Source organism: Gymnoscopelus braueri (assembly GCF_963280865.1).
Source record: "Gymnoscopelus braueri genome assembly, chromosome: 19".
NCBI classification, from domain to species: Eukaryota; Metazoa; Chordata; class Actinopteri; order Myctophiformes; family Myctophidae; genus Gymnoscopelus; species Gymnoscopelus braueri.
Genome location: NC_137621.1, coordinates 46,196,368 through 46,212,543, shown reverse-complemented (window position 1 = coordinate 46,212,543; position 16,176 = coordinate 46,196,368). Strand labels below are relative to the sequence as shown.

Genomic DNA, 16,176 nt, shown 5'->3' with positions numbered 1-16,176 from the left:
TCTGAGTCCAGTTATAGTTTGACTCAGGCCAGGTGTGACTGCTTCAATCAGTCATGCTCCATCTCACAGGTACCGTTGTGCAAATCTTGCCTGAAAATCCGTGGAAGAAAGCCTATGGTTCCTCAGTGAAGCAAGGGTGAGGAACCTTCTTGTGGTGTTGTCTTCCTGGGACGGACACTTCGCTGTCAGTCTTAGACAACAGAACTTGGTCCAAATATTGGAAATGGTACCAGGGCTGACACCAAATAATGCTGTCACTCAAGAACACAAGCTTCCACTTGCCCTATTTTTTTTATTGCACTTATCCCGAAGGGACAAACGTGACATCTTTCCATGGGGACAGTGTTGCTGCTTGGAGCATACACAAACTCAACAAAGTTGCAGGACCCATGCTCAGCTGCCAGTCACACACCTGTGACTGGCACACACCTCTCAGCAGGTCGCTCAAAACAAGAGCGATTACCAACAGAAGCATATTGGGGGATTTTGGCAAATTGTTTAGGGGCGCTATACCTCGTTTAGCTGAGTTGCTCATTCCACGATTGCACGATCCTTACATGTTATACCTCGTTGTAAAGGTGACTAATCAATGATAAAAAGGATATAAAATACAAAACCATTTGGTATTATTAAAGGGGAGAAATAATCGACCGAAGTTATGTTTCAGAACTTTTTTTGGGCAGTGTTATATGAATATATTGTTGATAACATATTAATATCATAATTCACCTGGTTTAATTATGAATATATTGTTGATAACATATTAATATCATAATTCACCTGGTAAACTTGCTCGGTCTTCCGGCCGCGCTGTGGATTAAAAAAAACATGTTTTATTAAAATGTAGGTTTAATGTTTAATTAATGTGTAATAAATTAATGTGTAATAATTAAAACATTGTAACATTAAAACCCCACCTCCTTCTTGACAGGCAGCTCTCTGTATTCACCTTCACGAGGCTTCAGGGCCTGAGAACACATTATTGTATATTATATAAGTTGGTTCCTTCCTTTGCTCTATGTAAGCAACTTTGGGTACTTAGAAAGCACTATCTGAGCTATTATTATTATTATTATTATTATTACTAGTCCATACCCGGTCGACACATCCGTGGGGGGATATGCGCACATGATTTGGCAACCCGGGAGGCAGTTCGTCCCATAGCTCGCGGGGCCATCCCACAGCTGGGCAGCCCCGTAACCATGGCGACATTCTTTTACACAAAAACGCGAATAAATAGCTGACAGTTGGGGGAAAAAAAAAACGGGCTTCGTTGTTAGGTGCACATGGTAATGGTCAATGGCTGTGTGCAAATTGAGATCAATTGCTCCGAGAACTGGGCAGAACAATTTTGGCCTCACCACCCTACCTACCTACCTACCTACCCACAACTACAGAGCATTGGAAAATTATAGGAGGATATATATATATATACGTTAATAAATACGTGTTTTTGTTTTTGTTTACATAAACAAGTTAAACCATAGCATTCCTTTTCTGGGGGGGACATTTGCCACAAATAGCATATCTACAAGCTCACAATTGTCCAAAATAGCAGATCTGGACAGTTCAGAAACCTGCCTACCAGTGACATCATCATTTCTGTCTACTAACTCTGTCTCATTGGTAGGCTGTGGACAGTTCAGAAACCAGTACAATGTGTGTGATTATCACATTACATCACTGTGTACTATAAGGTCAGCCTTATGCAGCTGTGTTGCTATTCTCCAGCTGCCAGTCAACCTGAGCATGGGTCCCGCAACTTTACATCTGTCTTTGGTCCTGTGACAGGTTCAGTTGTAGGACAGACGACAGCCGTTGTTTCAAGATCACAAAACGCACTTTATTTCCAAGGGGCTACATGCTGCTTGCCATGCCTTTGGTGCACACTGTCGTACATAGTCACAACAAGGAAATAAAACAACTTTTACACAGGAAAGCAGATGCTTCTCTTCTGTCCGGACAGTGGTTCTCCCTGAATGCTTGTAGAGGATGACTGATTTATCCTGTTGTGCCTTTCTTCGATGCACAACAGGTGCACAGCCGCACCCAGCTCTGAGTCCAGTTATAGTTTGACTCAGGCCAGGTGTGACTGCTTCAATCATCCTCCATCTCACAGGTACCGTTGTGCAAATCTTGCCTGACAATCTGTGGAAGAAAGCCTATGGTTCCTCAGTGAAGCAAGGGTGAGGAACAGGTCTTCTTGGGGTGTTGTCTTCCTGGGACGGCCACTTCGCTGTCTTGTCTTTAACTTCACCCGTCTCACAGAATTTGGCCCTAAGTTTGGAAATGGTACCAGGGCTGACACCAAATAATGCTGCTGCTCAAGAACACAAGCTTCCACTTGCTCTATTCCACTTATCCTGAAGGGACAAACGTGGCATCTTTCCATGGGGACAGTGTTGCTGCTTGGAGCTTACACAAACTTAACAAAGTTGCAGGGCCCATGCTCAGGTGCCAGTCACACACCTGTGACTGGCACACACCTCTCAGCAGGTGTGTGCTGGCAGGTCGCTCAAAACGAGAGCGATTACCAACAGAAGCATATTGGGGGATTTTGGCAAATAGTTTAGGGGCGCTACCTCGTTTAGCTGAGTTGTTCATTCCACGATTGCATGATCCTTACATGTTATACCTCGTTGTAAAGTTGACTAATCAATGATAAAAATGATATAAAATACAAAACCATTTGGTATTATTAAGGGGGAGAAATAATCGACCGAAGTTATGTTTCAGAACTTTTTTTGGGCAGTTTTATATATATTGTTAACTTACTAATATCATAATTCACCTGGCCTAATATAAGAATATATTGTTGATACGTATTAATATCATAATTCACCTGGTCTAATATATGAATATATTGTTGATAACATATTAATATCACAATTCATCCGGTCTAATATATGAATATATTGTTGATAACATATTAATATCATAGCTCGCCTGGTAAACCTGCTCGGTCTTCCGGCCGCACTGTGGATAAAAAAAAACATGTTTTATTAATATTTAGGTTTAATATTTAACTCATGTTCAATAAATGAATGTGTAATAATACATTAAAAACCCACCTCCTTCTTGACAGGCAGCTCTCTGTATTCACCTTCATGAGGCTTCAGGGCCTGAGAACACATTATTATATATTATATAAGTTGGTTCCTTCCTTTTCTCTTTGTAAGCAACTTTGGGTACTTAGAAAAGCGCAATATAAATCTGAGCTATTATTAGGGCCTGAGCACTGCACAGTAGTGCGAAGCCCTATTGAAACTGCAATGATTATTATTGAGGTTTCGAGGCCTATCAGGCTCGAAGCCTCTCAGGCTCGAAGCCTCTTTGAAACCCTTGGCTTTCTTCCGCCGTTTTTTCAGTTCTGGCCTAACCGTGTGGTCACTTTTTACGAAACTCGGCAATATGGTAGAGGGCTATGCTAAACGGCGAAGAACCAAAACTCAAAACCATTGGCCAAAGGGTGGCGCTGTAGCACTCAATTGAAAATGCCAACTTTGGACAGGTACAACTTATGCCCTGTTTGACCTACAGCCATGAAACTTCGATACACACATGCGTCTCCTCATGCCTAACAACTTTCATACGCTGAATTTTGACCTCTGACCTTTAGATTTCCCACCATTTTGAATTATTTGAAAACAGTAAAAATCTATCTCCTCCTTGGATCTTTGAGCAATCTGCACGAAACTTTTTCTACGTGAACTTTGGACCAATATCTAAAATCCCACTTCAAAAAAAGTTTCTAAGTTAAAAAATGTAGCTTTTAAGAGCCAATGAATATTGAATGTTTTATGACAATTATTCATCTGCCCCTAACACATAAATGCAGACTCACATTTGTTTGAAACTTTGCAGTAATGTAGAGGGTCATTCCAAGTATCACTGAAACCAATCTTACTCCAATTGGTCAAAGGGGGGCGCTATAGCAATTTTTTGAAAATGCAAACTTTAAACAGGCAAAAGTGATGCCTCGTTTGGCCGACAGCCGTGAAACTTGCTTACACATGTGCCTTGACTCATGAGGAACACATCTATCACTTTGACCAGTAAGCTCCGCCCTTAGATTGTCTGCAATTTTGAGCAGTTTGAAAAACATTTAAACACAGGTTTTCTGAGCAATTTGCGTGAAACTGTGTCATCTATGTCAACTCCTTTTTCACCAGTTCAGGTCTGTTGGTCCAATGGCTTGATCGCTTAATCGTCTGCCTTGAAACCACAGGGTTGCCGGTTCAAATCACACCTCATGCAGACTTCATCTCAATTGCATTGCACACAACATGACTGTATCAATGAATAAACGTGCAATTGTTAAATGAAATGCTTATTTGAGTGTACTTATTTTCAATGTATGACGTACTTCATTCCCCCATTTGTTTTGTTTTGTTGGATTCGCCTTTTTCACTGACCAAGGCTGTGGATTGAATAGCTTGATCAGTAAATGCTAGCCTCATCTTCTGAAGGTCCCCGGTTCAAACCCCACTCATTACAGTTTACATTTAAATTGCATTGTACAAAACATGACCCTGTTAATTCAGACATGTGCAATTTTAAAAAAAATAACATGAAATGCTTTTTTGAGAGTAGTTGTTTTTTATGTATGACATACTTTCTTGTGAAAATAGCCGATCTACAATCTCACAACTTTTCAGATAGCAACGCGTTGTGAGCTTGTAGATCGACTATTTTCATTGGTTTCCATTCCGAGGAGACAAAACAAAGCTTTATTGGTAAATGTTTTGTGAACCAGTGATCTAGAGTAGTTAGCGAAACAGAGGCTTGGTTCAGAATCAGTTGTATGAACGTGCAACTTTTACACTACAGATTTATTTTACATCACTATCGGATTTAGTCAAAAAAATCTAAGCTGTGTGATATATACATTTTGAGTTAAGACCATTAATATCAACCCATGTCCCTATGCACTCTAGCAATCAGTGCACCTGGTGAGACCTAGCCTGTCAGTCATTAGCTCCTCAATGGTGCTGAAAAGTAACTATTTACATTTACTCAAGTACCAATACAAGTGACTACAACGCACAGTACAATTTTGAGGTACTTTTACTTTTCATTTGTGTTACTTCTACTCTACTACAATTAAAGCATAATATGACAGCTTTAGTTACTTGTCACTTTGGTTCAAACTTTGTTGAAACCCCAATTTAACCAGTCCAAATATAATTTACTGAACAAAAATCATGACTTTGTTAATTAATGCATGTTCTCTTTTTAAAGACAAGATGAAATGGCATTTTGACAGTATTTGTGGTAACCCTTCCTTTTACAGTACGGTAACTACCAGGTAATAATAAGTATTTACCAGGTACTTACCAGGTAATTATTTGGTAACTACCAGGTAATTTACCCAGTAATTACCAGGTAATTTCTAGGTAACTAACAGGTAATAATAAGTAGTAAGTATAGTTCAGTAATTACCAGGTAACTACCAGGTAATAATAAGTATTTAACAGGTAATTACCAGGTAAGTACATGGTAACTACCAGGTAAATTACTCAGTAGTTACTAGATAATTACTAAGTATTTTCCTGACAACTACCAGGTAGTTACCAGGTAATAATACGTATTTATTGTGTGATTACCAGGTCATTACATGTAATTGCCAGGTAAATTACTCAGTAGTTACTAGGTAATTGCCAAGTATTTACCAGGTAATAATAAGTATGTATTGTGTGATTACCAGGTAATGACATGGTAATTTCCAGGTAAATGACCCAATAGTTACTAGGTAATTACCAAGTATTTCCATGACAACTACCAGGTAATAAGTATTTGCTGTGTAATTACCATGTAATTACATGGGAACTACCAGGCAAATTACCCAGTAGTTAATAGGTAATTACCAAGTATTCTCCTGACAACTACCAGGTAATTATTAGGTAATAATAAGTATTTATTGTTTAATTACATAGTAATTACATGGTAACTATCAGGTAAATACCCAGTAGTTAGTAGGTAACTAGCAAGTATTTTCCTGACAACTACCAGGTATTTACTTGATAATGACCTGGTCTGTAGATTATAACCTCCACTATTACCCTGTCAATTTGTTTAAATGTGACTGTGTTAGGATAACAATAACTCAGATATTTACCAGGTAATTACTCAACAATGGCCATGTAATTACCTGGTACTTACCTAGTATTTACTATATATTTCACTGACGACTACCCGTTAATTACCTGCTATTTACCCAGTAATTAGTAAAACATTATCAGGTAAAACCTTGAGAGTTACCCTGTAAGTAAGGTGCAACTGTACTGTAAAAGGAAGTGTGGTTTGTTGCCATGATATTACCATGTACTTACCTGGTAATTGTAGATTATAATCCTCCACAATTACCCATCAGGCTGTGTAGGTTTGAACATGTTACCTGGCAATAACTCTGATAATTACCTGGTCCTTACCCAGTAATTAGAAAGTTGGACCACATACATTTCCAAAACGTTATCAAGTAAAACCTCACAAGTTACCGTGTAAGAAACGTCTAACTGTACTGTAAAAGGAAGCGATGTTTGTTTCCATGATATTACCCTGTACTTTCTCAGTAATTGGTGCTGTAGTTACAGGTACGGTAGTTTTGGACGAACAACTCAGATATTGAACCAATTAAAAAACCCAATAACCTGGTATTTACCCAGTAATTAGAAATTTGTAACACATACATTCCAATAAATGATCAAGTAAAACCTTGCGAGTTACCCAGTAAGTAAGGTGGACCTGTACTATTAAAATGAAGCCTTGTTTGTTTCCCTGCTATTGTTACAGGTCTCAGGTCAAAGACCCATAGGCAGATTAAGTAGCTACTGGAAAGCCCTGGTAAGGCCTGTTAAAACAGGGATAAAATGAATGACACTGATGATGACATCTTTCTCCAGCAAGCCTCCACAGCAGAATATATTAATTCACAACCTATATAGTTTCTTCTTATCTTGTTTTCTTTTTCTCTTCCCCCCCCTCAATATCAATCAAAACATACATAGTTACAATATTCTCTTTTATTTTCAAATACATTACATTTCAGTAGCTTTCACATTTAGTTACAATAACCATATTTCAGTTACTTTTACATTTCAGTTAGACCAAAACACAAGAAAATGCTCTTTCCCCATCTGCCAAAAACATAAATCTTCAAAAGATGTAAATGTACATTCACTTTCTGGTATGGATGCTAGAAAGTGAATGTAATGAACGTATACGGACGTTTACGGACATGTGTGGCTGTACCCTGTCTGGTCAGAAGCAGTGCTGCCAGGTATTGTGAGAGAAATAAGCAACCAGGTCTAGGAAAACAAGCCCAAAAGAAGCAACTAGGCCACAGGAGCACTTTAAACCTACTGCTATTTGTGATAGAGGCTTGTTCATTGCTGATGCTAATGGTAGCTGATAATGCTAGTAAACAAACAGGAAAATGTCACTGACTTATGCTACAAACAATAGCATGCTAATTTTGATTTTAAATGTTCATGTGTAATGAATTAACTGAGCTGATTGTTTCTTTTACACAGCTGGTACATGCTGAATGTTATTGGGAGTAGTGTTAAACACTTATGCTGTGTTTGTGCACACTGAGATGCACTTTGGTGTAAAATATAAACTGTAAAAGCTATTTTTATTACTGCATGTGACTTGTATTCACTACTGGAGGCTGCCATTGCTCTATACAGGCCAAATAGCACATGTTTTAGGTGTAACTGTGTTATGCCATTTCTATGTGAAGAGATATTTATTTGTGTTAAAATAATGTATTTTTATTAGTCCTGATTATTTTAATTTGATTATTTGTTTTGTTGTTTTTGATGAATGGTGAGTAATGTGATAATTTTACAAGATGAAGCTGAGCTTTTATTTTATATTATGGTCCCCTATTCCATACCAGAAAGTGAATGTACATTTACATCTTTTGAAGATTTATGTTTTGGCAGATGGGGAAAGAGCATTTTCTTGTGTTTTGGTCTAACTGAAATGTAAAAGTAACTGAAATATGGTTATTGTAACTACATGTGAAAGCTACTGAAATGTAATGTATTTGAAAATAAAAGAGAATATTGTAACTATGTATTTTTTGATTGATATTGAGGGGGAAAAAAGAGAAAAAGAAAACAAGATAAGAAGAAACTATATAGGTTGTGAATTAATATATTCTGCTGTGGAGGCTTGCTGGAGAAAGATGTCATCATCAGTGTCATTCATTTTATCCCTGTTTTAACAGGCCTTACCAGGGCTTTCCAGTAGCTACTTAATCTGCCTATGGGTTTTTGACATGAGACCTGTAACAATAGCAGGGAAACAAACAAGGCTTCATTTTAATAGTACAGGTCTACCTTACTTACTGGGTAACTTGCAAGGTTTTACTTGATCATTTATTGGAATGTATGTGTTACAAATTTCTAATTACTGGGTAAATACCAGGTTATTGGGTTTTTTAATAATTGGTTCAATATCTGAGTTGTTCGTCCAAAACTACCGTACCTGTAACTACAGCACCAATTACTGAGAAAGTACAGGGTAATATCATGGAAACAAACATCGCTTCCTTTTACAGTACAGTTAGACGTTTCTTACACGGTAACTTGTGAGGTTTTACTTGATAACGTTTTGGAAATGTATGTGGTCCAACTTTCTAATTACTGGGTAAGGACCAGGTAATTATCAGAGTTATTGCCAGGTAACATGTTCAAACCTACACAGCCTGATGGGTAATTGTGGAGGATTATAATCTACAATTACCAGGTAAGTACATGGTAATATCATGGCAACAAACCACACTTCCTTTTACAGTACAGTTGCACCTTACTTACAGGGTAACTCTCAAGGTTTTACCTGATAATGTTTTACTAATTACTGGGTAAATAGCAGGTAATTAACGGGTAGTCGTCAGTGAAATATATAGTAAATACTAGGTAAGTACCAGGTAATTACATGGCCATTGTTGAGTAATTACCTGGTAAATATCTGAGTTATTGTTATCCTAACACAGTCACATTTAAACAAATTGACAGGGTAATAGTGGAGGTTATAATCTACAGACCAGGTAATTATCAAGTAAATACCTGGTAGTTGTCAGGAAAATACTTGCTAGTTACCTACTAACTACTGGGTATTTACCTGATAGTTACCATGTAATTACTATGTAATTAAACAATAAATACTTATTATTACCTAATAATTACCTGGTAGTTGTCAGGAGAATACTTGGTAATTACCTATTAACTACTGGGTAATTTGCCTGGTAGTTCCCATGTAATTACATGGTAATTACACAGCAAATACTTATTACCTGGTAGTTGTCATGGAAATACTTGGTAATTACCTAGTAACTATTGGGTCATTTACCTGGAAATTACCATGTCATTACCTGGTAATCACACAATACATACTTATTATTACCTGGTAAATACTTGGCAATTACCTAGTAACTACTGAGTAATGTACCTGGCAATTACATGTAATGACCTGGTAATCACACAATAAATACGTATTATTACCTGGTAACTACCTGGTAGTTGTCAGGAAAATACTTAGTAATTATCTAGTAACTACTGAGTAATTTACCTGGTAGTTACCATGTACTTACCTGGTAATTACCTGTTAAATACTTATTATTACCTGGTAGTTACCTGGTAATTACTGAACTATACTTACTACTTATTATTACCTGTTAGTTACCTAGAAATGACCTGGTAATTACTGGGTAAATTACCTGGTAGTTACCAAATAATTACCTGGTAAGTACCTGGTAAATACTTATTATTACCTGGTAGTTACCGTACTGTAAAAGGAAGGGTTACCACAAATACTGTCAAGATGCCATTTCATCTTGTCTTTAAAAAGAGAACATGCATTAATTAACAAAGTCATGATTTTTGTTCAGTAAATTATATTTGGACTGGTTAAATTGGGGTTTCAACAAAGTTTGAACCAAAGTGACAAGTAACTAAAGCTGTCATATTATGCTTTAATTGTAGTAGAGTAGAAGTAACACAAATGAAAAGTAAAAGTACCTCAAAATTGTACTGTGCGTTGTAGTCACTTGTATTGGTACTTGAGTAAATGTAAATAGTTACTTTTCAGCACCATTGAGGAGCTAATGACTGACAGGCTAGGTCTCACCAGGTGCACTGATTGCTAGAGTGCATAGGGACATGGGTTGATATTAATGGTCTTAACTCAAAATGTATATATCACACAGCTTAGATTTTTTTTGACTAAATCCGATAGTGATGTAAAATAAATCTGTAGTGTAAAAGTTGCACGTTCATACAATGTGAATGTATGTTGTTTCTTGTGTCTGGGTAGCTCAGTTGTAAAAGCTCTTGACTCTCAACCGCAAGGTCAAGGAATCGAGTTCTAGCAAAAGCAACACAGCATATGAGTAATCTGGTTCCCTGGTGTATAGAGCATTGTTACAGGTATAGGCTCATGTGTTTGTTAATGTTGCTACCCTTTAAATGGCCATGGCCAATAACGTGGCATTGGGCGCTTAAAGTTAAATAAAAACTACACATTATTTCAAAGAAAAAGCCACCAGGCCACTAATGAGTTGTGAGTGAAGACAGGTGTGATTGGTGATGAGTGAGAGCAGGTGAGAGGGGTGGATCCAATCCATGGGAATAGGGGGAACGTTGCTGACTAGATGACTCTTTTCTACACCCACCCTCACTAACCTTAACCTCAGTAAAACAACGACCTAACCTCAAGAAACACTATTTGTAAAACTAAGAATTCCAAATGATGATCACCTCAACGCATTGTTGGGGACAGGGATCGAACTAGTGACCTATGGATTCACCGGCTGCCACTCTTCTCATTGAGCTAGAGATATAGCCTCCCTGATGGTGTCTGTTGATATCTATAGGTTTTTCTGTCCGTTATGAAACGTAAATATGTAGATAACTTGTCTGGCCTTCTGTTGCTCTCTTGTTTTGATCTCCTTCCCACTTGCCCCCCACCCCTCTTCTTCTCCCCCCCCCCCTCCTCTTCTTTCTATGGAAACTAACGTTGCGATGGGAACGATGTACAAAAAAGAATTTCACCCACTTTTTTACCTTGTAAACCTGTGATGTGACAATAAAACTGATTCTGAACCAAGCCTCTGTTTCGCTAACTACTCTAGATCACTGGTTCACAAAACATTTACCAATAAAGCTTTGTTTTGTCTCCTCAGAATGGAAACCAATGAAAATAGTCGATCTACAAGCTCACAACGCGTTGCTATCTGAAAAGTTGTGAGATTGTAGATCGGCTATTTTCACAAGAAAGTATGTCATACATAAAAAACAACTACTCTCAAAAAAGCATTTCATGTTATTTTTTTAAAATTGCACATGTCTGAATTAACAGGGTCATGTTTTGTACAATGCAATTTAAATGTAAACTGTAATGAGTGGGGTTTGAACCGGGGACCTTCAGAAGATGAGGCTAGCATTTACTGATCAAGCTATTCAATCCACAGCCTTGGTCAGTGAAAAAGGCGAATCCAACAAAACAAAACAAATGGGGGAATGAAGTACGTCATACATTGAAAATAACTACTCTCAAATAAGCATTTAATTTAACAATTGCACGTTTATTCATTGATACAGTCATGTTGTGTGCAATGCAATTGAGATGAAGTCTGCATGAGGTGTGATTTGAACCTGCAACCCTGTGGTTTCAAGGCAGACGATTAAGCGATCAAGCCATTGGACCAACAGACCTGAACTGGTGAAAAAGGAGTTGTCATAGATGACACAGTTTCACGCAAATTGCTCAGAAAACCTGTGTTTAAATGTTTTTCAAACTGCTCAAAATTGCAGACAATCTAAGGGCGGAGCTTACTGGTCAAAGTGATAGATGTGTTCCTCATGAGTTAAGGCACATGTGTAAGCAAGTTTCACGGCTGTCGGCCAAACGAGGCATGACTTTTGCCTGTTTAAAGTTTGCATTTTCAAAAAATTGCTATAGCGCACCCCTTTCACCAATTGGAGTAAGATTGGTTTCAGTGATACTTGGAATGACCCTCTACATTACTGCAAAGTTTCAAACAAATGTGAGTCTGCATGTATGTGTTAGGGGCAGATGAATAATTGTCATAAAACATTCAATATTCATTGGCTCTTAAAAGCTACATTTTTTAACTTAGAAACTTTTTTTGAAGTGGGATTTTAGATATTGGTCCAAAGTTCATGTAGAAAAAGTTTCGTGCAGATTGCTCAAAGATCCAAGGAGGAGATAGATTTTTACTATTTTCATATAATTCAAAATGGTGGGAAATCTAAAGGTCAGAGGTCAAAATTCAGCGTATGAAAGTTGTTAGGCATGAGGAGACGCATGTGTGTATCGAAGTTTCATGGCTGTAGGTCAAACAGGGCATAAGTTGTACCTGTCCAAAGTTGGCATTTTCAATTGAGTGCTACAGCGCCACCCTTTGGCCAATGGTTTTGAGTTTTGGTTCTTCGCCGTTTAGCATAGCCCTCTACCATATTGCCGAGTTTCGTAAAAAGTGACCACACGGTTAGGCCAGAACTGAAAAAACGGCGGAAGAAAGCCAAGGGTTTCAAAGAGGCTTCGAGCCTGAGAGGCTTCGAGCCTGATAGGCCTCGAAACCTGAGTAATAATCATTGCAGTTTCAATAGGGCTTCGCACTGCTGTGCAGTGCTCAGGCCCTAATAATAGCTCAGATTTATATTGCGCTTTTCTAAGTACCCAAAGTTGCTTACAAAGAGAAAAGGAAGGAACCAACTTATATAATATATAATAATGTGTTCTCAGGCCCTGAAGCCTCATGAAGGTGAATACAGAGAGCTGCCTGTCAAGAAGGAGGTGGGTTTTTAATGTATTATTACACATTCATTTATTGAACATGAATTAAATATTAAACCTAAATATTAATAAAACATGTTTTTTTTTATCCACAGTGCGGCCGGAAGACCGAGCAGGTTTACCAGGCGAGCTATGATATTAATATGTTATCAACAATATATTCATATATTAGACCGGATGAATTGTGATATTAATATGTTATCAAAAATATATTCATATATTAGACCAGGTGAATTATGATATTAATACGTATCAACAATATATTCTTATATTAGGCCAGGTGAATTATGATATTAGTAAGTTAACAATATATATAAAACTGCCCAAAAAAAGTTCTGAAACATAACTTCGGTCGATTATTTCTCCCCCTTAATAATACCAAATGGTTTTGTATTTTATATCATTTTTATCATTGATTAGTCAACTTTACAACGAGGTATAACATGTAAGGATCATGCAATCGTGGAATGAACAACTCAGCTAAACGAGGTAGCGCCCCTAAACTATTTGCCAAAATCCCCCAATATGCTTCTGTTGGTAATCGCTCTCGTTTTGAGCGACCTGCCAGCACACACCTGCTGAGAGGTGTGTGCCAGTCACAGGTGTGTGACTGGCCAACCTGAGCATGGGCCCTGCAACTTTGTTAAGTTTGTGTAAGCTCCAAGCAGCAGCACTGTCCCCATGGAAAGATGCCACGTTTGTCCCTTCAGGATAAGTGGAATAGAGCAAGTGGAAGCTTGTGTTCTTGAGCAGCAGCATTATTTGGTGTCAGCCCTGGTACCATTTCCAAACTTAGGGCCAAATTCTGTGAGACGGGTGAAGTTAAAGACAAGACAGCGAAGTGGCCGTCCCAGGAAGACAACACCCCAAGAAGACCTGTTCCTCACCCTTGCTTCACTGAGGAACCATAGGCTTTCTTCCACAGATTGTCAGGCAAGATTTGCACAACGGTACCTGTGAGATGGAGGATGATTGAAGCAGTCACACCTGGCCTGAGTCAAACTATAACTGGACTCAGAGCTGGGTGTGGCTGTGCACCTGTTGTGCATCGAAGAAAGGCACAACAGGATAAATCAGTCATCCTCTACAAGCATTCAGGGAGAACCACTGTCCGGACAGAAGAGAAGCATCTGCTTTCCTGTGTAAAAGTTGTTTTATTTCCTTGTTGTGACTATGTACGACAGTGTGCACCAAAGGCATGGCAAGCAGCATGTAGCCCCTTGGAAATAAAGTGCGTTTTGTGATCTTGAAACAACGGCTGTCGTCTGTCCTACAACTGAACCTGTCACAGGACCAAAGACAGATGTAAAGTTGCGGGACCCATGCTCAGGTTGACTGGCAGCTGGAGAATAGCAACACAGCTGCATAAGGCTGACCTTATAGTACACAGTGATGTAATGTGATAATCACACACATTGTACTGGTTTCTGAACTGTCCACAGCCTACCAATGAGACAGAGTTAGTAGACAGAAATGATGATGTCACTGGTAGGCAGGTTTCTGAACTGTCCAGATCTGCTATTTTGGACAATTGTGAGCTTGTAGATATGCTATTTGTGGCAAATGTCCCCCCCAGAAAAGGAATGCTATGGTTTAACTTGTTTATGTAAACAAAAACAAAAACACGTATTTATTAACGTATATATATATATATCCTCCTATAATTTTCCAATGCTCTGTAGTTGTGGGTAGGTAGGTAGGTAGGTAGGGTGGTGAGGCCAAAATTGTTCTGCCCAGTTCTCGGAGCAATTGATCTCAATTTGCACACAGCCATTGACCATTACCATGTGCACCTAACAACGAAGCCCGTTTTTTTTTCCCCCCAACTGTCAGCTATTTATTCGCGTTTTTGTGTAAAAGAATGTCGCCATGGTTACGGGGCTGCCCAGCTGTGGGATGGCCCCGCGAGCTATGGGACGAACTGCCTCCCGGGTTGCCAAATCATGTGCGCATATCCCCCCACGGATGTGTCGACCGGGTATGGACTAGTAATAATAATAATAATAAATATAGCTGCAAGCAGCAATAAGCGGTTTCGAGGGATAAGGCAGAGACAGGAAGAGGCAGGCAGACTCTCTCCTCTCCCTCCCTCTCTCCCCCTCTCCCCCTCTCTCCCTCTCTCCTTCTCTCCCCCTCTCTCCCTCTCTCCCTCTCCCCCCTCTCTCTCTCCCCCTCTCTCCCTCTCCCCCTCTGTCTCTCTCTCCCTCTCCCCTCTCTCCCTCTCTCCCTCTCTCCCTCTCTCCCTCTCTCCCTCTCTCCCTCTCCCCAGACAGACAGACAGACAGGCAGACAGTGAGAGAGTGAGAGAGAGGCAGACAGGCAGACAGACAGGAAGAGAGTGACAGAGTGAGAGAGAGGCACACAGACAGACAGGGAAAAGCACTTAGGGTACCACTACTAGCAGCTTGCTAAATAACAAAAGAATGCTGCTATACTCAACTACCAGAGGTCAGGAGCTCAGTTCACTTCAGATGTTGGTTACACACTGAAGAGAATACTCTCAACCTGCCTACTTATCCCTTGAGCTGTGCTGGCTAAACCACACACTTCACAAGGCAATCAAGTGGCCTATACAGGGTGAAACTACTTGTACTACTACAAAGTGCCAATAGCCTACTGCTTGAAGCACACAAACAATACAACTATAAACTACAGACTACCACACAAGCTAATAATATAATACTAATAGAAAAGCACTTAGGGTACCACTACTAGCAGCTTGCTAAATAACAAAAGAATGCTGCTATACTCAACTACCAGAGGTCAGGAGCTCAGTTCACTTCAGATGTTGGTTACACACTGAAGAGAATACTCTCAACCTGCCTACTTATCCCTTGAGCTGTGCTGGCTAAACCACACACTTCACAAGGCAATCAAGTGGCCTATACAGGGTGAAACTACTTGTACTACTACAAAGTGCCAATAGCCTACTGCTTGAAGCACACAAACAATACAACTATAAACTACAGACTACCACACAAGCTAATAATATAATACTAATAGAAAAGCACTTAGGGTACCACTACTAGCAGCTTGCTAAATAACAAAAGAATGCTGCTATACTCAACTACCAGAGGTCAGGAGCTCAGTTCACTTCAGATGTTGGTTACACACTGAAGAGAATACTCTCAACCTGCCTACTTATCCCTTGAGCTGTGCTGGCTAAACCACACACTTCACAAGGCAATCAAGTGGCCTATACAGGGTGAAACTACTTGTACTACTACAAAGTGCCAATAGCCTACTGCTTGAAGCACACAAACAATACAACTATAAACTACAGACTACCACACAAGCTAATAATATAATACTAATAGAAAAGCACTTAGGGTACCACTACTAGCAGCT

At 39.1% G+C, this 16,176-nt stretch overlaps 1 protein-coding gene across 1 annotated transcript in view; it reads left to right on the top strand.

Annotated features, from left to right (window-relative positions):
* Nucleotides 1–12,840, top strand: part of LOC308074820 (uncharacterized protein) — a gene marked incomplete at its 3' end in the record, with an annotated part of 383,670 nt that extends 370,830 nt beyond the window's left edge. The window contains exon 5 of the mRNA XM_080414319.1: nucleotides 12,778–12,840. Coding sequence (XP_080270445.1) covers nucleotides 12,778–12,840 — 63 coding nt within the window. The remainder of the gene's footprint in view (nucleotides 1–12,777) is intronic.
* Nucleotides 12,841–16,176: the final 3,336 nt, after the last annotated feature.